The 24,722-nt window shown below is 42.1% G+C and overlaps 1 protein-coding gene across 2 annotated transcripts in view; it reads right to left on the bottom strand.

Moving 5' to 3' along the window:
• The window catches only part of TSC22D1 (TSC22 domain family member 1), a 96,395-nt gene extending 76,421 nt beyond the window's left edge, over window positions 1-19,974 (bottom strand). Inside the window, exons 1-2 of one of the 2 annotated variants that reach the window (XM_086481968.1) lie at window positions 19,953-19,974; window positions 16,405-19,274 (exon numbers count right to left, since the gene is read on the bottom strand). In XM_086481968.1, coding sequence (XP_086338094.1) covers window positions 16,405-19,241 — 2,837 coding nt within the window. In that variant the 5' untranslated portion in view covers window positions 19,242-19,274; window positions 19,953-19,974. Of the gene's footprint in view, window positions 1-16,404; window positions 19,284-19,952 lie in introns of those variants that run through there. The other variant, XM_086481967.1, reaches the window with a different exon arrangement.
• Between the last annotated feature and the right edge of the window lie 4,748 nt (window positions 19,975-24,722).

The following is a 24,722-nucleotide window of genomic DNA, read 5'->3' as shown; positions in this document are numbered from 1 at the left end:
GAAAAAGCAGCACTGTGATAAGGGAGTGTTTTAAAAAAGTTATGCCAGATCTCAGAGTCCTGGTAACACTTTTCAAAACAGCTATTAGTGCACCTACATAGGCATGAATAAAGGTGAACTGTCCTGGGTTTGTTTGGTTTTGTTTGCTCGTTTGGTTGGTTTTTGTTGTTTTGGTTGGGGGGGGGGCGGTGGTGGTGATGGTGGTTTGGGTTTTTTTCGGGGTTTTTTGGTGGGTTTTTTGTTTTTGTTTTTTTTTTTTACTGTGAAGACAGTTCACAGCAACTTTGTTAACAGCATTTACCTAACAGAATTGGAAGGGGAAGCACAGGAAGCGTTTCACATCTTTTATTCAGAGACCTTTGCAGGCAGCAGTAACATTGAGAGCCTGGTAATTTCAAATGCTTGCTACTTGCCTATTTATTCATTAGCAACAGATAAGGGAGTTACCCACACTGAGAGGGGTTATCACAACAGAAGGATCTTTCCTCCCCTGAGGCAGGATGTAACTACCCTGGGAGGAGCAGGGAAGGAGACTGCTAAAGGCCATCCCCCCTCTCCATACCTGCAGCGTCCTGCAAAAGGACAAAAGACACTTCCAATTCCATCACATTATCACTAAACATTTATATGCTTGAAAAGAAGAACTAGCCTAGAAAGGGCTTCAGTGTACCCCGACATACAACCAAGCATTTGAAAATTAGGCAAGCACGGAGAGCAGAAAAATCCAACTGCTTAAGTGTATTTCTTTTTACCTCACTGTTGCAGCTACCACTTTACTCCGTACAACTTTAGTAATTCTTCACAGCGAGCTATCCTACACGCACTCCTAAAATAGATTTAATTATTTTGTGTCATCAATAAGAATTGTTGCTATCTAGTGTGTCTTTACAGGACTTTAAGCTTGCTCTCAAATATTTTGTTAAACAGACATATAATTTTAAAATTTTAGAAAATTTAAACATCAGAAGCTGCCTTTTGAAGCTTTAACATTTAAAGTATTTTTCTTCTTTTACAGCCTCCTGGGTGTTTGCCAATGGGGCTCTAATGCCAGTGCTATAGCATCCAAAATGCTATTTTAAGCCATTGCTGTGCTGACCATTACATTTTTCAAGCACAAGAACAGCTTCCTGAAAAATAACGATTGTGGGTAAGTGTTTTTGTTGTTAATGAAACCATAAATATCTTTCTTCAGCTTACAGGACACCTTAATTTCTGACCTATGCTTTGATAAGAGTACAGCAGTTGTCACACCTTTCCCTACTTTGAAGATGCAACAATCCCTAAACTTCTCCTACTCCATTAAGTCAGTAACACATCATTGCATCCCAGGTAGATTTTAGCAGCTGTGGCATCAATTGTGATCATTCACAGTTCTATAAACAACAGCCAAGGGTATGTGTGGACCACCTTGTGTATCTCTGTTTTTCCATCTGACTTGTTCTCCAGAAGTCACTGAAAAAGGTGAAAGTAGCAGCTACAGCAGATTTATCTCAGAGAGCTACTTGCTTCCCCCAAATTAGTTAGAAGTAGTCCTAGAAGTAGAAGCCAAAAGTCGTTTCATTTTCCATGTACTCTTATAATTCTGTATCACTTCCTACATAAACATACATACACTTTTTTTATTCCTTTAAATACTGCTAATTTCTAGGTCTCCACAGGATCTTGTGGCAATGAGCACCACAGACAAAACCCTTCTTAAAATCAGCCAAGGTAATTCTAGCCACGTCCTCTTGTTCCCAAATTATCTGAGGGTACATAAGGTCCAGATTTTGTTCTAAACTAGTTCTCATTTATTATTTAAAGTACAAAAAGTGGATATGTTATCATAGCTTTAGGCTCCTTATGAGTCATTGTCTCAATCAGGAGTCTGATGCAGGTTTACCATTCAGCTTTAGAGATTTGTTTCTTGGTTTAGGTATTACTTTGTCATTTCATTTTGAATTCCTTCTAATCACTGTAAATCATCCTTAGCCATTTTGAAAAGATACAATACCATGACTGCATTCTGAGATGCTGTAGGACAGACTCCAGCAACACAGCATGCCTTAACTCATTAGCTCTTTGTTTTCAAAGGCTCAAGTTAAAGTACTCGCTTAATTTACAAGATGGACTTTCTGGGCTTTGTATCTGTCCACACTAAAATCAAATCACCATTTTGGCACATTTGGCAACAGATTTGGAACTCTTAAACATACTAATTCACCACTGTAATAGGGGGTAAGAGTAGAAAATCCTTAGGAAGGCAAAAGTGACCAGATAAGACACTCCATTGTACTTGGAGAACGTATGCATGAAGTAAGAGAAAATGAAAGCCAGTGGCCCCAACACCAGCTCCACTTCCTGCTGGCACCAAACATCAGGAGCAAGCAAACCTAGCCTACTAGGACAATACAAAGGGCTTTTGGCTAAAGTAAGAGTGACTCTAAGAAAACAAAGAAGGGAAAATAATACAAACAGAGGTCTTCCCACAGTGTGACACTTCGAATTAGCAGCATGCAAACTTATCATTCAGTTAATCTCTCATACCATCCTTTTTTTTTTTTTTTACCCCCTTTCATTGCTTCTGCTGTACAGGCTCACCAACAGACAGCCTCATTTTTTCCTGAACCAAAGTATTTACCATTCATCAAGAGTTCTCAAGCAAAGAACAGCTGAACCAAAATGGACAAACGGAAAAAGCACACAACAGTGCTGAAGCAGAACTGTAAGACACTACTCCAGTCTTAGAAACAGGATGCATCAGCTCAAGCAATATAACCTAGCTCTGCAAGTGTTGCATGTTGCCAACATTATCAAGAAAGGAGCAGAACAAAGTTTTGAAGCGTGTACTTAGATATGTAAGCCGAACAATATAGTGAAGCTACAATACAAACAGTTCACCATCAAGAAAAGCAAATACACCACAAAATCTTAAAACGCAATTCACATGCACGTAAGACTTGCTAATCTGGTAAATCTACAGTTAACATCAACCAATTGCTTCTGTTACTTACAATTCTGGAAGGTGCTGGCCTCAAGAGTTAAGCATCAACTAAAACAGTCACTTCCAAGGATATATGGCATCCCCCAACACTCAGTCATACTAGCCAGACTCTACAAAACCCACTCTAAACTGCGGTCACTTCTTCCTATGGCAGTGGGCCTCTGGCCATAAGCCATCAAGAGAGAGTAGAGAGAAACTCTTCCACCCCTTCCCAAGAACTTATATTGAAGCTAAGAAAAGCACATACATTTCTAGATACCTTTCTTGTAGAAGACTAGAGGTTCAGAATCTCCACTGCAAACTGCTCCAAAATGCAAACCTTAATTCAGGATTTTTAAGTTCTCTGCAGAGCTTTATTCAGCTTCCTTCTTCAGCAGCTCTTTCTTCTATTATTGTTATCAATTACTTGATTAGATGAATTAACACAAGTATATCCTTAAAGAAGACCAAGCTGCCAAGTCAACAGCAGGTATCTCGACATTTTAGGTGTTCATTGCTACGTTTCAAACAGGATTTTTATTTAGCTTTAGTTTTCAGAAAAGCCAGAAATGGAGAGAGTCTTAATTTTCATGTTTCATGTCTGTGTAATCTTAATTCAACCCACCAACACCAATATACTTACATAGATAAAAACTGCTTACTTCAGCAGAAAAAATTGCAAATCTGTTTTTGGATAGTGAATTTCAAACCATTTCTTACCAGTTTGAGATTACAAACAACCTTTGTTTACCACTTGAGGACAATCTCACAGAAACTAGTCACATTCACTGACAGTTACTACAGTTAAGTAGCACTCAGACATGGCTGGATCTTCTTTCATAAAGAAAGAAAAAGGCCTACTTTTCCCAGGAATTATGTTTGGGACATTTCTTTTGTGGTCACTTTAAGCAGACTAGACTACCAATGGTAACGGTAGTTACTTCTTTTAACTCTTATTTCTGAAGCAAAATGTAGATCTTTCCAGCAACCTCATGATTTCCGAAAGGGCTTGTTTCTAAATCTTGCCTCTTTATTAGAGGCAAACAATATAAATCAGTGCCTGAAATCATGGAACTGACAGGCAAAATTTAAAATGTTCAGTGTTCACCTGTCATGCTCAAAATATTTTGCACAGGGACAAACCATTTTAATAACTTCATTCCAAGTGTATACCTTAGGATAGAGTATATATTTAGTAGATAAAACGCTACAGAAGATAATAATTTTATGATTTCTCATATTATAGTTACTTTGTAAATAATGGTGTCCAAGAAAGTTTTTAGTAGAAAAGGCATTGCTTAAGAAGTTCTAGCATATAATTTACAGAAGGTCTGCATATACATGTAAGAATTTACTACAGAAAACAAAAACTTACACTTGAACATTTCTGAACACAGACCTCACAGTGCCAAGCTGCCTATGCCAAATTGTGCAAAGCTACATGGCAGTATTTGATGAATGCAATCTGTGTGACTGTTCCAGTGATCACAGTAACAAAAGCATGGGAAGATTTGTCTGCATACACAAAGGCTATAGACTTAATCCAGAAGATAGCAACTTTCCTCTGAAGCGACAGACAGCAGGTCTAGTGCCTATCATAAAGTACTCCTGCTCCAGAGCTATCTGACAGCAACTTTGAGAAAGTAATTCTAAAGAGTACTTATAATTCAGTGAATTTACAGGATTTTTAAAAGCCAAGGTAGAAGAAATAAAGAAGAGGTGTTTGGGATTTTGCATAATTGCATGGATATTACGTTGATCTGACTTTATCTTCCACCTAACACAATATGCAAACTCCATCATTTAACAAAAAGATATTCCGATGTTTTGGGTTTGGTTTTGGGTTTGTTTGTGGGGGTATTTTTGGTTTGGTTGGTTGTTCTTTTATTTTTGTTGTTCTTGCAACATAAAAATGGATAAAACATTTTAGATATCTATAAAATGTACATGTTCCTAAAACATTAAGAACGGTTTAGTCTATCATGTTTGGAGGTTGGAGTAGGAAGGAACTCTTTTTAAAAATAGAACTTTAAAAAAAGCAAGCTTCCTTAAACGTGTCTCCAATTAAAAAGTATTAAGAAGGAGGGTTGCACGGCTTGCTTAAATACTTTCTAGGTCGGCAAATATCAAGGCAATCTTTAATTTGAAAATACCTATGAACACTTCACACAATTTCAATGTCCTTTACAGAATTCTTTGGAGGACTGTTTGTGATACTTTCAGAGAAAACACTTTTATCCAATAACTTCACAGGCACTAAAAAGCATGTTCTAAATATTTTAAGTATTTAGACAGTAAATATACACCTTAAAGACTCCCAGAGATTGATTCTGATAGGCAAATGCAAAAAGTGAAGATAATTACTGCTAGCCACAACTGCCTCCTGTAACATGTTAATATTTACTTTTCCTCTTCCACAGATCGTAGTACGCTCTAGAAGCTGAAAATACCTTCATGCAAATCATCATCTTCCATGTACATGTTAATTTCCAATGAAATAAAAAGACTACTCAACTACTTCGCCATGCTCCAGTATAAGCAAGCAGAACTAAGAACCTACACATCCCAAGAGCAGAGTCAGTGAAACCTTATGAAAGAGGCTAACCCATGCTTTAATGACAAAATGGTGACCCAAATAATTTTCAGTGAAGTAGTATCCCAGAGATGATGTACTTCAGTATTAACAAGGCACATCTCCACAAGAATACATAAATTACTATCCTGCTTTGCTGCTTGTTTTTTTCCACAAACCACTAAAAATAATTAACATTTTGCCTACTTTAAAGCATCACTGTCTTAAAATCAATTCAGAAATTACATGAACAGCAGACAGAAGATACTTTAGGTCCATCTTCTCTGCCTTTTGTTATAAAGCAGCCAGCAAAGTGGAGCCCCAATTCACAACTAGGCCTTTTAGCTACTACCCTGTAAGAAAGAAAAGGCTGTATTGCCAACAGCTGCATATATTTGGCTCTAACACACACATGCCTGATACTGTTTCAAAAATTGAAATCCCTTTCCCCACCAGGAAAAGAGAATAAAACCAAAACCACCACCATAAACATTTCACACCTCCTTTCCTCCCTCCTCTCTCTCCAATCAAATATGTGCTCGGGAACTCCTCTCTTTCACAAGCAATTACGGAACTGGAAGGAGTCTCACAGACTTGGAAAGAAAAAAAAAGAACATGGAGGCACATGTACATCCTGCACCAATCCCTGAGCATTTATGAGTAACTTGCCATTTCACCCAATTTAGGATATTAGGCTTACTAAAGAAACACTTGGCAGTGCAACATACTGATCCATTCTTAACATAATAACCTCACTCAATAGATTAAAGAGGTACATTTATACCTCGAATTCACTTGAGTGCTACAGTAAATTATTTAACAAGTATTTAAAATATGTAGTCATTAACTCATGGTTCCTTTTATTTTATTTTCACTTGGTCTTATTTTGTAAGAATGCAAAAAATGAAACCCTAACAGCAGCAATTGCTCTTTCCTTCACCAGCAGGTTTATTTAGGGTGTTGTGGGTTGGTTTGTTTGTTTTTAAAGAAGTTTTATGTGTTCTCATATACATGTATACAGATATGCAGAATTCAGAATTTTAGACCAAAGAATTAAAAAAAAAAAATCAAGATGTTTAGTAGACATTTCAAGTTAAGGACAGGTCAAGATTTTTCACTAAACAGCTTGTAACAAACAATCCACAATGCTGATTATAAACTAATTATTAGTACAAAATCCTTCCTTGCCAGATTTCAAGGACGCTCAGAGTTTGAGAATCCTGTACTGCAAGTGACATCAAGGGACAATAACAATTAATACCGTGCACAAGTTTCCACGCACACAACAATCATGAAACGTTGAGTTGCTCTGCTACCCCTTACATCCCTTTCTATAGGGCAGGCATTGCTGCATGAACCCTCACAAAATCCTACAGGAAAAAATCATTCCACTTTTGTCAGGCTCAACCTGGAAGTAAGAATTAAAATGCTGTTTATAGTCCACAGACACTTCCTCAGAGAAATATGGAATCTTTTCACATGGTACAAAAACACATTATAATACTTCGACATACACATACACCCAGTAAAATTACCAAGCTGAAAATAATCTTCCAGGAAATCACACAGGTTATTTTTTTGACTGCTTATCCCTACTCAGTGGCAATATATGCCAAACAAGTCACTCACTGTTCAGATTCCGCCTCAGAAGTTTTTGCTTGCTCTTCTTTAAAAAGAAAAATATTTCAAAACTGCAGTCACAAAAGAAGTTGAAGCAATCGCACATGAGCTACTGAGTTGATTTTTTTAATCACAATCTTCCTTAGTAGCTGTAACAGCACTAAATACATAGAAACACAAATTTAGTATGGTTATGTTTTGAATTCTTTGATTTCTACCATTTCTTATATCCAAGTTATGACTACCAGTCATCATCTCTCTTTCATCTACACACAACTCTGTTAGAGTTGGAGGAATGATTCTGTGAAGTGAAGGTCAGAGGAGGCTTAAAAGGCATTTAAGTTTTCTCTCATCTTGAGAAGGATTTCATCCTTCTACATTGCACAAGGAGTTCAAAGTTACTGGAAAAACATTAAGAGTTGTTTCTATACCGTACATTTGTTGACAACAATTTAAAGCAAAATGCTATTTCTAAACCAAGCACAAGAACTTCACAACAGATACTAAATTCAGAAACTTAACACTTTATGCAATTAAATGGACTGCTGACTAGATATATAAGCACCAAAGAAGGTTAACACTTGGTTACCAATAACTAGGACTGTTATTGACCCACGAGACAATGGATTACAAATAAAAGGTCAATAATGTCTGCAAAAAAATGATGTGACTTACATTTGATTTGCACCTTCTGACCTTACAGGAACAAACCAAATGTAACATTGAAGATACAGAAATAAGGATACACTAATAGCACTGCATGATGAAATTACCTTATCTGCACAGCTCATCTTTAAGAACTACACTGCAGTATAGTAGCAAAAAAAGCTATTATTAAATGCATTAAGACACTAAGACTATTGTTGAATGTGTAGCCACATTTTCAGCAGCTTTCAGTACTGTCCCTAATACTTGGCACAGTACTTTGATACTGTTCCTTAAGCAACTGACGGAGAAGTTCAAATCTTGATCACATATGAAGAAATCAGAGCCCTTAAAAGCTCCTGCTGGATACCCATGCTAATTAAAACAACCAAAAAAAAACCCCAAAAAACAGACAGACATACAAACAGAAGGTTGAACAAGCACTTAAGTTACACAAGCTCAAATAATTTCCCTGGCCAAGTGGTTTAGCACACTTACGGAGCAGGCTATAAAACACTATACAACCAACTTCCAGTTGCTATTAAGTCTTTATCTATACCTTACTAGAAAAACTGTCTACATTTTTTTAAGACTGTCAGCCCATCCGTATCTTTCTGTAAGTCTAAACTTACGGGAGATCTTCTGCTGCCTGTTTTAGCAATCTGTACAACTGTACTCCTCCACTATACTCAAAAGAATAGGTTATTCAAAAGTATATAAACAGATGATCAAGACACCCCTGAAGTTTTATTAAAGGAAATATGAAGCACAGTTTTCTGAAAGTTTCCTTGAGAAAAAACTAACATCAGTGGTACCTGCATTTGTTGCTCTTCAAGGATTACAGTCAGCTTCAAAAATATGTTCAATTTCTAATCCTTAACGATAAATAAAACCTCAAACTGCTTTACTTCCTACTCTGTTCTTCTAACGTACTTTCAAAATTCTGTACCCATTTTAGTTTGTACAATACCTACAAACCCTAGCAAGGAAGGCTAATTATAAAGCATAGTTTGTTCAGGTAGGTAGCCACTCTCTGTTGAACAAAGAAAAGTTACTTTGACTGTTCTGGACCATCACTAACCGTACGCTGCAAGAAGAAATATAAACTGGGACAAGAACTTCAAGCCTAAATGCCTACAAGACTTAAATACACTGCCTGATGGCCACATACTCTATACATGAAGCTCCACCAACACTAAGCACCTCGAAAACAGTGTATCAGACACTTAAACACAAAGAAAAAAAAAAACAACATTTAAAAGACACACACCACCACACATGGGCTTAACTGCCCAAATATAGACATACCTACATGTGAATTTTTCACACTTAGCACAGTGGTGAAAGCTTGACTTCATACATGAAGCACATATGGAGCAACACTTTGGCTGAAACGTTCCTATGTTTATATAGCCCAGTTGAAATATATATCCCAGTTTTTTAATAATTCATATAACATTATTTTAAACTTTAAACAGTTGTAAGTTTAGACTCAATGTACACTTTCTGTCATTTTAAATATTGTAATAAAAAGGTCTAATGAAATTCTGGAAAATTGCTGACTGAATTTAAAAAATGGTTAAAACAACTTAGACAAAGCCAAGACCCCTAAGTGTAAGTTAAGGCTCTGGAGAAAAAAAAAAATCAGGAGTAATTTCCAATATAAAAAAAAATAATAACACCAAAATAATTTAAAGAAAGCGTAACAAGTTAATTGCTTGCTCAAAGAAAAACGGTGAACCAGTTTGCTGTGACTTTTCTACTCTACCGAAACAACTGTCCAAGATTTTACTTCAGAAGGGCAAAATATTTCAGAATTGAACAAGTTCAGTTAAAGCATAATGCTGTATTTGAGCTATGATGAGTTTCATTCTTAATCTCTGCACAGCACCAAAGTCAGAAGTCTGTCCTCATTTAGTACGTACCAGCAGGTCATTCAGTCCATAACGTAACCAACAATGATAAAATACCTGAACTGTCACAGCAATACTCTAGCATTTGCACATATGGGATCATTACAATCCCTGCCCGCCAAACATTTACCACCTCTCAATCTCTCTCTCAGGAAATTCTATCCAGCTTCAGTGGAAAATGGAGACTTTTGCATATAACTGCAACCACAAACCAAAGCCTGCTTCAAACACTGATAACGCATAATAGGTGTTTGGAGCTTGCACAAAACAAGCCGATAAGGGTTTCTACACCACAGCTGACTGTAGCACAATTACTATCATTGTTCGCACATTCCAAAGGCATACCCAAGAGTTAAAAGAGTTGCAAGGCATTAAAGGCAGAAGGATGATCAGGTGCTCCAATTTGATACCATAATTACGCTGCACTTCCATCATGCAATTCTTAACACTGTGAATGCTTTAGAACCAGCTAAAATAAACAAAGTGGTATCTCCAGTCACTCAAGAGTTATTTCCATCTTAGCTTTAGGCTATGGTTCCTTGCACAATCACACTGAGAATAAACTAGTTTCTTATTTACAGTGATTATTACCATGAAATAATTTACTGAATAGTCTTACCCTTAGTCCCTGCTTAGTGTATTGTTAAAGCACACTTTTGCTTAAGAGCATTGTCTTTGGTGGCCCAAGTGCAGTAAACAAAAGGTTTTAGAATTTTTTTAAAAGTTTTCAGTCATTTGTTCAAGTATAATACATATTAGACACAGCACATTTTAGTCTCATAATCAAGAATAGAAAAGAACCAGTGCATTAAGTAAGAACAAAGACACACTATTCTTTTCTATTTTTACATTTTACCAACACCAAACTGCAAACCCAAATCACGAACTATTCCCACAAAGGTCATACCAAGACTATATTTGCTGTTATTACACTGATATTCAGGTGTGCATAGTTTCTTCTTCTAAAAGACTATACCAGCAATACTACTGTTTACAACTTGATCTACTTCCCAAACTGTTATGGAGAGGTCTGAAAAAGCTCATTTACTTTATTACCTTCTGTAAAGTGAACACCATTATTATAGGGAGTATTTTTGTAGCATAGGTGTGCTATCCGTGTGTCTTTTTACTCATGCTTAAGCGAGATATATTAATAGGGATATATTGGGGGGGGTTGGTTTTTCGGTGTGTTTCTGGTGTTTTGGGGTTTTTTTGGGTGGTTGGGTTTGTGTTTTTTTTTTTTAATTATTTACCCTTCCTCCTAACTTTGCGAGCTTACCACTTACGGCCATTACTCTGTTGTGGTATTATCTACACCACAGTAACTTGTAAAGGCTGGAATACTTCACTACCAATACCCAGCCCAATAAACAGATAGTTCTAATTTCCAGAATAGCCTGTAACATAAAGAATGCAAATCCTGAGACAGTAACAAAGATGGCCTTTCAACATTAAATATTTTTAAACATTTTGTTTGTTTGCTTTTTACATACACAGATGATTTTAGTCTGCTTATACACTGACAATTTCCAAAGAGCAGCCAAAACTGTGGTGGCTAAGGAACATTTTCTGGAAATCACATTATCAATCAGAGAAATACATTGCTCAACATCTCCAACAATCCACCTTATCTTAGTGCTAAATTACTGCTTTTACAGTTCCCCGATTATCTGTTGGTTCTTCCTGTCTTTAAAGACAGTGCAATACCAAAAACTGTAGCAATCCTTAGCTTGAAGCATATCATGGCATGCAGAAAATGCATCTACAAAAGACACCAGGAAAAGGCCCATCCAAACAGGTATTGCCACCTATGGTTGGCCAGTAGACATAGAAGGCGCAGACCCTAAATTCCTCATTGTTCTGTTCTTAGAGCAGAGAGCTGACAAAGTCAGTTCCACCAATGGTAGGTATTTTATTTCATCAGATTAAATGAGAAGCTAGACTTGTCAACACGACAAAACAGCACCACATTTTCTTTGCCAAAGTGCTCTTTTTACTCATGTGACTTGCTGTTCGTGAGGGTAACTATTTTTTCAAGTTCTATAAATAGCCAAATTGAAGATATGAAGAGACTTTTTTTTAAAAGTCAGTCTCCTAGAACTCAAGTTATGCAGTTTTCACATTGGTGGCAAAACTGAATCAAGTTTAAAATCTGAAAAATGGAAAATAACAACACTGCCCCTAGGATGCAACTAAAAAAAATACCATCATAAATCTACGCTAAGCCACCATAAATCCTTTGTTGTGAAGTATCTTCTAAAAGTATCTTCTCCCTTTTTCATCAAATACACATAACCAAAACTTACAGCAAATAAAAAAGCCCATCTAAACTCTAAAACAGCTTACAAAATCAAAATAAGTACACAAAATAGTCACCACATCAAAAATAATGTTTAAACTTCCAATTCTACTTTAGTATGTTCATTCACTACCACTTACTAACATCTCCAACAAGTATTCATCTGTAAATCTCATTTGTACGTGATCAACCTTCCCACTACATACTTGCATACATGATGAAAAATAATCCCATTTCCTGACTGTACTTGTGCTTTACAAGCTAGTACTAGTTACTACTACTAGAGATTCTCAAAGGCTGTTCACAAGTCTTTCAATTGTCACATTCAGCTTTAATCTTCCAGCCTCTCCACAGACTTAATAACAAGCCAAAACATACATCCTATACAGAAAAAATTTACTTCACATTTTCTTTTTTTTTTCCTCTCAGTCCAGCTGTAAAGGGATCCTTTAATAAAAATTTCTCTTCCAAAAGAAAATGAGAGATTATCACATAAAGAATACTTCAAATCTCAATGTCAGTTTTACCATCACCTTTTCCTCCCTTCTCCTTTGGTTCACTGTCAGATGAAATGCACAAACCCGTGAAAACAACTTCCATGAGACTAAAGAATGAAGGCAACTCTACAGGAAATGTTGTCAAGCACAGGGAGCCAGTTATTAGTTCTCTTAGCCTTCATTTAGAAAATCTGCTTTTCAGTAATGGTAAACAACGTTTCAGATTAAGTTATTTTTAAATTCACTTCCAGCAGCCTTTATAAATGCTGTAAAACACATTGATTTTTAAGTTTTCGCTTTACAGGTGATTTAAGAATTACACAAGTCTGTACAAAATCTTATTACAAGCACCCACAGCACAATAAAGCATTGTCTAGGAATATGTAAAACTGATTTTGCAACATTAACTATAAATACACAAAAGAATTCACTGCAATATAAATGTGTATTTTTCCATACTTAAGTTTCAAAAGCATAAAAATAAAAGAAATCCTCTTCTACAGTTCTAGAGATGAAATGCTAAGCTCAAAAGACCACGTCTAAAATTGACAGGATTTAATAACTGAACTCAATAAATCGAGATAACTGCTGCAAATCCAAGAAACTACAAGAATCATGCACTAAACTAAGTCCATACCATGATTCAAGCTAAGGAAAAAAAAGATATTTTTCCAAAAAATTTGCCTGCATTTTTCTAGATTGAAATACTAGAAGAAATGATGACTACCAACATACAAACATCTGTGGCATACCCAAAAGGCTGAAGAAAGACTAGTCAGAAGAACTGAGGGGGTGTTGGTTTGGTTTTTTGTTTTGGGGCTGTTGGATGGGGGGGGGTGGGGGGTAAATACAGAAATGATAATGGCATTATTTGTATCCTCTCTTTAACAAATAAATTTTGCAAATTAATTTTCCTTACAGCATTCTGCCAAACAGTTCATTGTTAGTATGTCTTATTTCAAGCCATAGTGAAGATTAAAAAAAATTATTCATACAGCGGAAATAAAGGTTACAGTTTTCCAAGCAGATACACCCTCCACACTGTCTATATTTAAAAGGCCATGCCCTGATAACAGGCACAGAAAGAGCTGCAAATTGTGTTCTAAAAACCGAACAGGGCTAAAGACTTAAAAGATACTGGCGTGTCTTTAAACGCAATTATACACAGGTTTAACGAAAGCTGGGATTTAATCTAAACAAGGTATTACATGGGTCAGATGTTTTTTCAAAGGCATACCAAATGGAATTTTACAGCTTCTTCGCTGGCCCAATTATGTCATCACTTACTTCTTTCTCCTACCTTTTCCCTTGCCAGGTTTAGAATCACTTGGGATGTATCGATATAAATCTTCAGTGATATATGTCTGTGTGCACGACACAGAAATGGAGATTTTATACACACGTATTTACAGTATACCTGCTTCTTAAATGTTTACGTACTTTTACAATACAGTATCCTTTACACCCTGTAAAAGAGGGAATACTCTAACAAACAGGCAAAAAACTCTCAAGAGAATGCTAGAGACATCTGATGGGCAGAGAAGTGAGGAGGGAAGCAGACTGACAGCCTATCCCGCATCACCTTTAGTGAGCGATGAGGTCTAAGCTCCAGACAAGATGACAATACTAATAATACCTTGCCCTGAGACCCCCTGGAAGCAGAAGAGCAGAAGCAATCTCACTAAGTTTTTAATGTTACAGACAGATATACAGGGAGAAATGCTACTGTAAATTATCTATTTGCACACAAAAGTGACCCGACCACTACTGCCATGCAAAAAAAACCACAATCATTTTTGATCTCCATTTAATAGAGTCATATCCTGCTCTGTGTAAAGAATCTAAATGATTTTCCAACTGCAGCTAAACAAAAGTGTAGTCTACCTGGAGATGACAGATTGAACAAAGACGCAACGTGTATGGGAGAAGAAAGGATATGATCTTTGGCTAGCCAAATAACAGAGGAAGACGGTATTTCTGGTTATTGTTACCCTGAGGGATTTAAACATTCTGGAAAAACTACCAAACATGAAAAACAGCTAACATATGCTCTTAAAATCAGGGTACAGCCACATGCTAGATGTCATTTTCCAAAACACTGAGTATCAATGAGTTATGATTCTCTATTCAGCTACAATCCCCTGAAAAGTTAGGTGGCTTTTTGGGTTGGTTGGTTTGAAAAAAAAAACAAACAAACAAACAAAAAACACCCCCACACAACACCCCCCCCCCAAAAAAAAAAATCCACACAACACCTCAAAACACAGGACCAAACACAAATGGGACCCATGAAGAGAAGGATTAGTGTCCTGGTTTAGAAAAATCAAAGGAAGGAAAACAAAAAAAAGGTTTCTGAGAAAACTGACTGCTAGTAGCATAATGGTGACACTGTGGGCTTTAGCACCTCAATCTGTCTTCTACCACTTTCACGTACTTATTGACTAAAAAACATAATCAGAATGAAACAGTGTTGGAACTTGTCTTCTAGCACTCCTGGAAGACAAGCTGCTACTCATTACAGATCTCTGGCATCTTAGAAAGACGTGATGAAAGCCACTAAGGCAGTCAACACCTCATGATCAACATAATCAGAGACTGCTGATAGAGTTAGCATTTTCAATATTAAGAAAAGAATCCAGCCTCTCACAGCAACCCGTTTCATTTTTTTTTTTTTTTTAATAAAGTCTGGCCTCTGATACTACTCCTGATTTAAGTTACGGCACCAAGAAGATATTTAAGAGGTACTTCACCTTTCATTGCTATTGGATTTTTCCCACCTTTTAAGTGTTTAATGCTTTATTTTGTCACCTCACCCAAGTCTCAGTTTTTCTTTTCTAGTGTTCTTTTCTGTCCTCTCCCACATTCTCAAGGCAGGTTATTTATCTTAAAGTTACTTCTCCCAATAACATAGCTTCTCCTTAGACATGAAGTTCTTCGGGAGAACCACCACAGTCTTCCTGTCCATTTGTAAACGCGTATCACAAGAGGTCCTCAATACATGGAGGAATTTCCATATGTAATCAATACCAAACAACTGCACTTTAAAACTGCTCTTCAGATCATTTCAGACTGCACACACAGGCACCTTTGACAACTGACACAGCTTCTCTGCACACACAGTCGAAGAAATGAGAATATTCACATGCACATACTATTAAGATCAGCCAGTGGTCATTTATTTGAAAAGCTGAAGGTGGGAGAGCACGTGCAGTTTCTTACTCTGACTGCACAGAATCGGTGCACCAGATTCAAAGGCTCACCACGCCTCCGCAGGCCTGAGCGGCTCTGACAATGGATTAATGCTTTGAAGCAAAACCACCAAGACCAAAAGTGCCCCAAGTTCAATTTAAAGAGCCACAACCGTGTTGCTGAACCTCCCTTTTCCCACCATACTCATTTGCCTAGAGCGTCTCTTGGCTGTCAAAAAGAAGGCTTCTACGTACACCACAGACTCGCAACTGGTCCAACCTGAGTAAAGTCAATACTTGAAAGACAGAAGCTGAGGCAGGATGAAGTCTAGGCTTGTGAAAAAAAAAAATCTAAGAATAAATATTAATTATTTCAGTATAACAAATAATCTAAACTACAATCACCACTACCATACCCACATTCCACAGTATTCTTTTGTCTTCCTCTATACAATGGGAATATACACACTGTCACAGATTGTTAAACACAATTTACCCACGCAGTAATTTCAGAGCATAATCAATACAACCCACCCCCTCAAGAGAAAAACAAGTATTTTAATACAAAACCTACATGCGCTGGGACCTGAGCAACAATAATTAGACGAAAACATCACACCATTTCACAGAACGGCTGTAACAAGGCCTGCAAGTTAGCACAAATCAAACTATCAGTCTATCTTTTAATAAAGTTACAGGCAGTCTTACCTCTCATCCTCACCATCTACGAGAGGCGTTGTCAATGGCAGCACCTTCAGCGGAAAGAGGGAAGAAGAGGATGGCATGTTGCTGCTACCACCATCCGAAACGGCCGATGCTCCAACACCACTCTCGCCACTGGCGGCTTGAGGTAAACCCACTAAGGAAGGTTCTGTAGGGCGTCTGCCATCTTCAATTTGGCTTACAATTGACTGAGCTAGTGATTGTGCGGGGAACTGGGTAGAGCTTAGCGGCATCTGCTGTGGCACGCTCTGTGCCACTGGCATACCTATACTTGTTGATATCAAGGGAGGCTGACTAACACTTTGAGCCAAATTCCCATTCTGCACAGCCGAAGCTTGTGCTATATTCTGTGGCTGTCCCAAACCTATAGAAGCAGAAGGTATGCCAGGAGGCACTGCTGAACCAGCTTGACTTGGTGCAGGAACGGTACTGGCAGAAGGTATAGGGCTAACCGCAGGCAGCTGCTGGCCAGTCATCCCTTGGACTACAGATTCCACTCCTTGTGCCTGCGGCTGTACAGGTAACAAGGTGTTTTGCTGAGCAATGACCATTTGCTGAGGAAGGCCTGAAGCGCTAGCCTGTAATCCCTGCTGCATTATTCCTGTCTGCACAGGCTGCACTACTTGTGAAGATGGAGGAGCAGCCGTTGACGGCATAACTGGAGGTGGAATTTGGTTTGCAGCAGATGGTGGTTGCACCACAGTGGCTACGCTTCCTTGCTGCCCAACACTCAGCATTTGACCACTGGTACCTACACCCGGTATCGCTGCTGGAGCATGTGCAACAGGCTGAGCCGGGGCAGCGGCTGGATGCGCTTGTACTGAAGGCTGCATGCTCTGTGCCTGGGCAACGGGAACCGGTTGCCCTGCTCCTACTCCTGTAGAGCTAGGCTGCATGGCAGGGGCTGGAGTCTGAAGGATCTGCTGATGTTGAATGTAGTCTGGCATAGCCCCTGTCACAGAGTTTTGGTTCACCGGCTTAATGTGACCCGCGGCCATCTGCGTAGGAACTGGCTGTTGCTGCTGTTGTGGCTGCTGCTGCTGTCCATACTGCAACTGCTGCTGCTGCACAACTGGCAGAGTCTGCACAGGCTGCGCCGGCTGAGAGTACGGCAGCTGCTGTTGAGCCATACTTTGCATGGCAGGTTGCTGGTGGCCCAGGGATGGGGATACACCTAGTATACTAACCGGGGCTGGCTGAACCCCAGTAACAGTGGTTAGACTGGCCTGTGCAGGAGGCTGGACCCCTGGCTTCTGCTGTGGATAGTTTACTTCTTGAGAATGCAGCTGGACTTGTGCAAGCTGTGATTGAGAAACACTCTGTGGTATACTAGGTGCTGGAATTGCCGGAGGAGCAGCGCTGCTAAAATCCATCTGCTGAGGACCCACACCTTGAAACGCTTGCTGCTGTACCACAGTAGGTGCTCCCATTTCTCCACTTCCCACACTTTCTGTATAGTGACTCAGTGTGCTTACATTGCTGCTAACAGAACTCCCACTGGTGCTCTCCCTTTCAGAAGTCACTTCAAGCGGGTTTTGTTTTATCGTCTCTACTGCTTTGTTTACTGCTACTCCTTCTGAAACCGCAACAGTGTTTTCTTTATCATAGAATTCAGTGCATGTCCATCTACCTTTTTTGAAAGGTTCAGAACTAGAATCTAATTTTACAACCCTAAACCTTGATGTGCCAGATGCAGGCTGCTGCTGGCTCGATCCCACTGCCATTCCTGCAGTTGGATTAGTAACATTGTTAATGACACTAGAGGAAGCACTCGTACCATTGCCAACACTACTCAAGATATTCACATTAACATTGCTGCTAGTTCCAGACAAAGCATTTACATTACCAGTACTCGTGAGGTTGCTTAAATTTATAGTACCAAGCACACTGCTTGCCACACTAGAACTACCACCACCCATACTGCTTAAGGTACTAGTTCCAGTAGCAGGACTTACACCTAAATTGCCAGGAGTACTTGTAGTGCGGATATTAGACACAACAGATGCCGGGGAACCAGTGGATGATGCAGCAGAAACTGGTGCAGTTGATATAACATTGTCAGAGCTTCCAGTTGTTGATAGTTTTCTAAATGATGGACTGGGCGGTGGTCCTCCAGAAATTGGGGCACTGCCCATCCCAGGATGCGATGGATGATGGTGTCCATGATGGTGGTGGTGAAGATGGTGGTGGTGATGAACATGGTGAGGGTGAACACTTCCATTGATCACAACACTCTGCTGTGGGTGATGAGGCAGAGGAGCAAGCTGCTGAGGAAGATGAGGCTGGTTTGGAGAAACGGCCCCAGGAGTCTCTGCCTCTTGGAAGTTATTTAAAGTCTCTTCAGAGGAGCTCCTCTCGGGTTCTCCCAAGTCAGTGGCCCTGGATAAAGAAACATCCAAGATTTCCGAAGACGACAGGTCTTCAGTGTGGGACTCATCCAGGTCATCGTAGCTTTCTGTATCCTCAGCTATGCTGTTATTAGAGCTCATACTAGCTGATATTTGAGCAGGGGTCACACTGGTAATTTGGAAGCCACTTTTCTTTTTCATTTGAGCTCCAGTCTGTGCAAGAGGCTGTGGCTGGAGCTGAGACTGCGAGAGAAGGTTCAGGCTTTGTGGAGGAGGGGGTGTCGACTGTGGACCCGCTGATGAAGATGCTGCAGGAGAAGGTGGCGGCGGCTGGACCAGCAAAGGCGGCTGATAATCCTCGGCAGAGAGGGCAGTGCTCCCAACGCCGGTACCTGGTGCAGTGGGAGCAGTAACGCAGCTGCTGCCGCTGCTACTGCTGCTGCCCCTTCTAGGAAACATTGCCGGGTGCGCCATCTTCCTAGCACTAATGTCTGCGGCTGAGTCAGGCTGGTGCATTGTATCGGGTGTATTTTAAGAGTGCAATCCCCCGGTATGGAGAGAGACAGACACACACACACACACAGTTAGCTTTGCGCTCACAGCAGGGCACAGACACCACGCACAAGCCCTCCCCCGGCCCGGCTCCCGCAGAGCACGGGCTGAGCCGCCTCGGCATCGCCGCTAACCACCCCCCTCCCCACCCCTCCTCCCCCCCCCCCCCCCCCCCCACTCCGAGACAGGGAGGGGGCGAGGACCGGTCCTCCACCGCCTCTAGATTAGCGCCTCTGAATGTGACACTTTCAATCCTCCGCCATTCACTTTCTTTCTCCCTCTTCCCCCCACCCTCCTTTGATTTCCACCACCACCTCTCTCTCCGGCCGCCCCCCCCCCCCCGCCCGCCGACTGCGCCTCTCCCAGTGGGTGGGCAGCGGGCGAAGGCAATGCCCGCCGTAGCCGGCCGGCCCCGAGGACGAGCCCCGTCCTCCCCGCGGCTCACCCGGGCGCCGCGGCTCGGCGGCAACCGGCGGAACCGCTCTCCCCACGGCAGGCGCCGCCGCCGGGCCGCCGCCTCCTCGGCGGGGCGAGGGCAACCGGCGGGCCCTCAGGGCAGCCCGGCGAGGCGGACGGCGCCCCTCGCCATCACCGCTGTAGTAGTAGGAGGAGGAGGAGAGCGCAGATACGTACAGGACTGGCGCACAGCAGGGCGGCAGCGGCAGGCTGAGCCGGGCAGGGACATCCCCGTCAGTGGCAGCCATGGAGCTGAATCATTTTGGATATTAAAGAGACGGAATAAGGAGGGAAGAAAAGCAGCAGCAGCCCGACAAGAGAGTCCATGAAAAGGAGGGAGGGAGGAAGGGGGAGCCAGCCAGGCAGCCTCTCTCTCTCCTCCCTCTGTGTCTGGCTGTCTCTGGAGGAGGCTCCGCTCCGCACGCTCTTCCTTCCCCCTCCGCCTCCTCCCCCTTTATAACAGGCGGCACCCGCTTTTCCTCCGCAGAACCGCGCCTGGGGTCGGTCCTCCTCCCGCGTGCGCGTCTGCCCCGTCCTTTCTTCCCTCCGGGTCTCTCCCGGCTTCCCCGCCGCCGCGGGTCTCTCCCCCTCCCGGCCCCGTCTCCTCTCGGAGCGCTGGAGGAGGGCGCTGCGCCGGGCTGCAGGGGGGAGGGGAAAGCTCGCTAAAGGGGAGGGCAGCCGAGAGACAACGTAAGATGGCGGCCGCCGCGCATGCGCGCCCCGCTGGCAGACATAAAGCCCGTCTGGCCGAGGCCGACGGAAATAGGCTCGGCTCGCGTGGCGGAAATTGCCGAGCGGTTCCGAGCCCGGGGAGGGGGCAGGGCGGGGGGGGTGTCCCCGCGTGGCGGCGCTCCTGGGTGGGGAGGGGGCGCCAGGCGGGGGCAGGGCTGGGGCTATGGCAGGCGGGCAGCCGCCCCCCCGCCCCAGCCGCCTCGTTCACCCCCCCCCCCCCCCCCCAGGTGCCCCTCTCTGCCTCTGCTTCGGGCCCGCAGCATGACTGTGCCTCACATGACCCGCCGCCTCCCTCCCCCCCTTCTCAGCTCCGTTGCAGATTTATTCAAGTTATTCATCACCTTCTCCTTCCTCCCCTCCCTCGGTCCAGAATATTCCTGCCCGTTCCTTCCCCCCCGCGCACGGGGAAAGCGGAGGCGCCACCCTCGGGGTCTGCCTTCCCCTTTGTGCCCCCCGGCGGCTCGCCCCCCCCCGCCCACCATCCCCCTTCCCCCCCCCCCCCCCCCCCGTGGGGGTCGCCACGGGTAATTCCCCTCACTCCCCGAAATAGCCGCCGCCCCTCCCCGCTCAGCCGCCCGGGCGGGGAGGCCCGCGGAGCGGGAGGACGGTGTCACCGGGAGGTGACTGGAGGCCTCGGGTGCTGCCACCGCGGCAGCCGCCGTTGGCGAGGCGGGAGGTGCGAGCGCGGTGGCGGGGCGCGCACTGAGGCGGCGAGACGGTGGCGGGGACGTGGGGCTGAGGCGAGGCAAGGGGACATCGCCGGTGCCGAGGGGGAACGGCGCCCGGGTGAGGTGAACTCGTTCATCTGCATTCACAAGCGACGTTGTGTGCGCGTGGAGGAGCTTCTGGTGAGAGCTCGAGGGGAAAAGCACGGAAACGCTGCTCCAAAAATGATGCCGTTCAAAGGTATTTTTGAGTTACATTAAACGGTGTCGAGGTGAAATCCACCAGCCTTCCCTCGCTGTTTCAGTGCCGGCATCCCGCCAGAGAAAAGACCGTGAGGGCCTCCTCAGAGCCAGGTGGCAAAGCTCAACGCGTGTGTTCATGGCGGGGCTGCTCCACCTCTCCCCTGTCCCAAACTGAGCTTCTCCTCATCGTAGAGCAACGACTGTCTGATCTCTGAAGACACCAGGAGATTTTCCTTCGCGTCCTTGCAGCTGTTAGTGTGCACAGAGCTGCCCAGCAGGTAGGCAGGCATCTCATGGGCTGTGCAAGCCCTACGGATTTTCACCATCAGCATCCCTCCACCTCTCCCATCAGCAGGACCCTCTCCAGGAGTGTTTTTGGAGCATGATAAATTGGTCATCCCACTTTCCTACGGAGAGGTTTACAGGTTTGCACCCTCTCACCCATTTCTCCAGCAGCCTGGTGGTAGGGCGTGCACCAGTGCCCAGAGAGCTGCTCATGTTCCCACCTCTTGGCAGCATGTCCTTGTCTGCAAACACAGGCATCCATGAGCTGGTGGAGGTGTCTGAAATCTCTGCTTTGAAATTGGGCTGGTTCGCGTGGAATAATAAAATATTTGCAGAACTTGACTGGCTCAGGCTAGTTCTGTGTTTGCTGCAGTGAATATTTAAGCATATCGTGAAGAGTAGTAGAGCTTTAACGGGAGAAAAGTTGTGAGAGTCCAAGGAATTGTATCATATAGCTGAGTCATTAGAGAGTTCTTGTGGGAGATGTAAATGTTAGTTCCTTCAGGCAGATTTGAGTCTCCCATGTTTAGTGTGTGGCATTTAATCACTGAGGTACTAAAAAAGCTCCATTTTGTGAAAAGGGTGAGAATTCAAGGTCACATACACAGTGTGAGTTTTTGCTGCCTGTTCTGAATTTCACCCTTCCATCTTGCCGCTCCCTGTTAACCTAGCTTATCTAGCTCTCACTCGGTGTGGGGACAGGGGTGGCTTTGAGAAAATCCCGCCTTTGGAAGCCTAATTCCTTTTATGTCTGGAATGCAGACATTCAGCTCGAGTCTCCAGGTGCCTGAAAGGTAGACTTGCAACCCTTGCCCCTTGTGTGGCCCTAAGGACACTGCCTGTATACAGACACTATGAAACAATTGACACATAATTAAGTAAAATTCTGCCTTTTCTGAGAGCAAGGCAATATTACTTTTTAAAGCTGACAATCAGGTAGAATAGCTTGAAGACCATACCACCTGAATGTGCGCTCCTTACAGGAAGGAGCTCTTGTGTAACCCTCACAGATTTCAGGAAAGCATCACAAAGGTGCCCACCATCTGTCTACATCTTGATGCAATGCTGAGGCCTTATATGTGTCTTTAATGAGATACTCACATGTGTAAACATTTTTGAGATGAGAGCCCAAGGTTGCAGGCCAACTTCCATTATAAATTCCTGTTCTGTCTGCTTCTAACTTTCCCAGAACAATTTCCTTGAGGAATTAAGTCTTCTATGATTAGTTGGCAGCTCAAAGATGATTTTTTGAATGTTTGAACCAAGTCCAACTACATTTAAAGCACATAGGCTATGAATACAGATGACTGTATTTCTAACCTTAAAAATTTGTGCAAAAGTGACTCAGAAAGGATTGAGCTATAAAGTTTGTATGCACCTAATGGACTTCAACAAGTCTGAAAGGGAATTAAAACAGTAGTATTGTTATTGGTTAAATGTGTGCTTTTGCCCACGCTAACACATTTATTTTGAACAGTTGGGAGTCTTTTGGGCTATAAACTTCTTATTACAGCGTGTGAAACCGTTCTTTAAATTTGGTCCGTATAGTTCTCTACTTATACAAGAGAAACCGAAGAAAAACCAGAATTAAATAAGGGTTAACTTAGCTGCATAATGTAGTCACTGATCAGTTAACAATCCAAAGGATGGTCTAGACTAGACAAAGCACATGTGAAGTTGCGTGTTTGAAATTAATTTTTTAAGGCTGTTTGTAAATATGAACATTTTCATGTTACACCTTTTTTTCTTATCTGTTTTTATCAGGTATGTGCTTACACTTCTCTTTCTTTCATTTTTTGTAAGCCTTAGCCTAAGCATGAAAATGGAATTCTCAAAAGAGTTTAATTCCTTTTCATATCCATTAAGGTTTCTGGAATTAAAATTAAACCATTGAAATTGATAACTAATTGTTATGAATTGTGTTATTTAGTTGTTGTTCAAAGTGGGAAAAGAAATTTTGTCATATACCTCATTTACAAAACACCAAATATTTCAAAACACAGTTGAACACCTTCACGTATGGACAATAAGTGAAATTGCCCAGTAGTTGTTCCAAACGAGTCCACCTGCTGTTTTTTAATTAACTGTATCAATTGGCTAGCTAGAACAGAGGTGCTTGTGTCATCACTGGATGGACCCGGCACCTCGTTCGCTGTGGTCACTGCTCATGACTACAGGGCAGACGGTCCTGCAATCCCGTCGTTACCTCAGCTGGAGACTGAAGACTGCTGGAGGGTTGCCAGTATAGAGGAATCCCCTTGGACTGGATCTCCTACATATGTGCTTCCCGAAAGAGCACACACACATGGGCTTGGTGCAGCCCTTGCTGCAGGTAGGGAGAGCGAGTGTTTGGAAGAACTCTTATTTCAGCCTTAAAATCTTATCATTCAGGTTAATGCAAGAGAACAACATCTGCACAGTGTAAATGTTTGGAGGTCTGGCTCCCATATATGCAGTATTCAGACAGGAAACAACAAGCTTTGTGGCCGCCACAGATTCTCCAAGAATACCAGAAGAAGCAGCATTTTAATGTTTTCGTTCTTTGGCTCCTTTGCTATTTGACAAAGTTGTACACGTTCATCCTAGCATATGCAGTAGTTTATGTCTTCGTACAGAGTAATTATAAAGCCAACAAACAGGCATGCTACGCGTTTTTTACTCAAGACAGTCAGAATCATGGCAAATCAGTCTGATGTGTGTTTTAAATCCCATGTGACTGCTTCATAAATAATTTTTTACGAACTTTGATGAAAAGAATTTTTTTATGATATGAAGCTGCCATTGTTGGTTTAGACAGAAGGCTTTTCATTAATATTGCTGACTGTAGTCTCTAAGTTGATTTGCAAAGATGTATGCAATTTTTTTCTTCCTTCTTAGGGAAGTGCTGGTAAGAAAATTCTCACCTTTCAGCTCTGAAACAGTTGTAATTCTGCTTCTGCCTTTTCTTACAATGTTCAAGTCAAGTCTTGATCTTCCTTTCTTGTTTTGTTTTTAGTTGGCTAGTTAGTTGGTTGATTGGGTT

The sequence above is a fragment of the Leptosomus discolor genome, chromosome 1 (genome assembly GCF_034619465.1).
Source record: "Leptosomus discolor isolate bLepDis1 chromosome 1, bLepDis1.hap2, whole genome shotgun sequence".
Lineage (NCBI taxonomy): Eukaryota > Metazoa > Chordata > Aves > Leptosomiformes > Leptosomidae > Leptosomus > Leptosomus discolor.
Note: the sequence above shows the minus strand (reverse complement) of the source record. Positions and strands in the feature narration are given on the sequence as shown.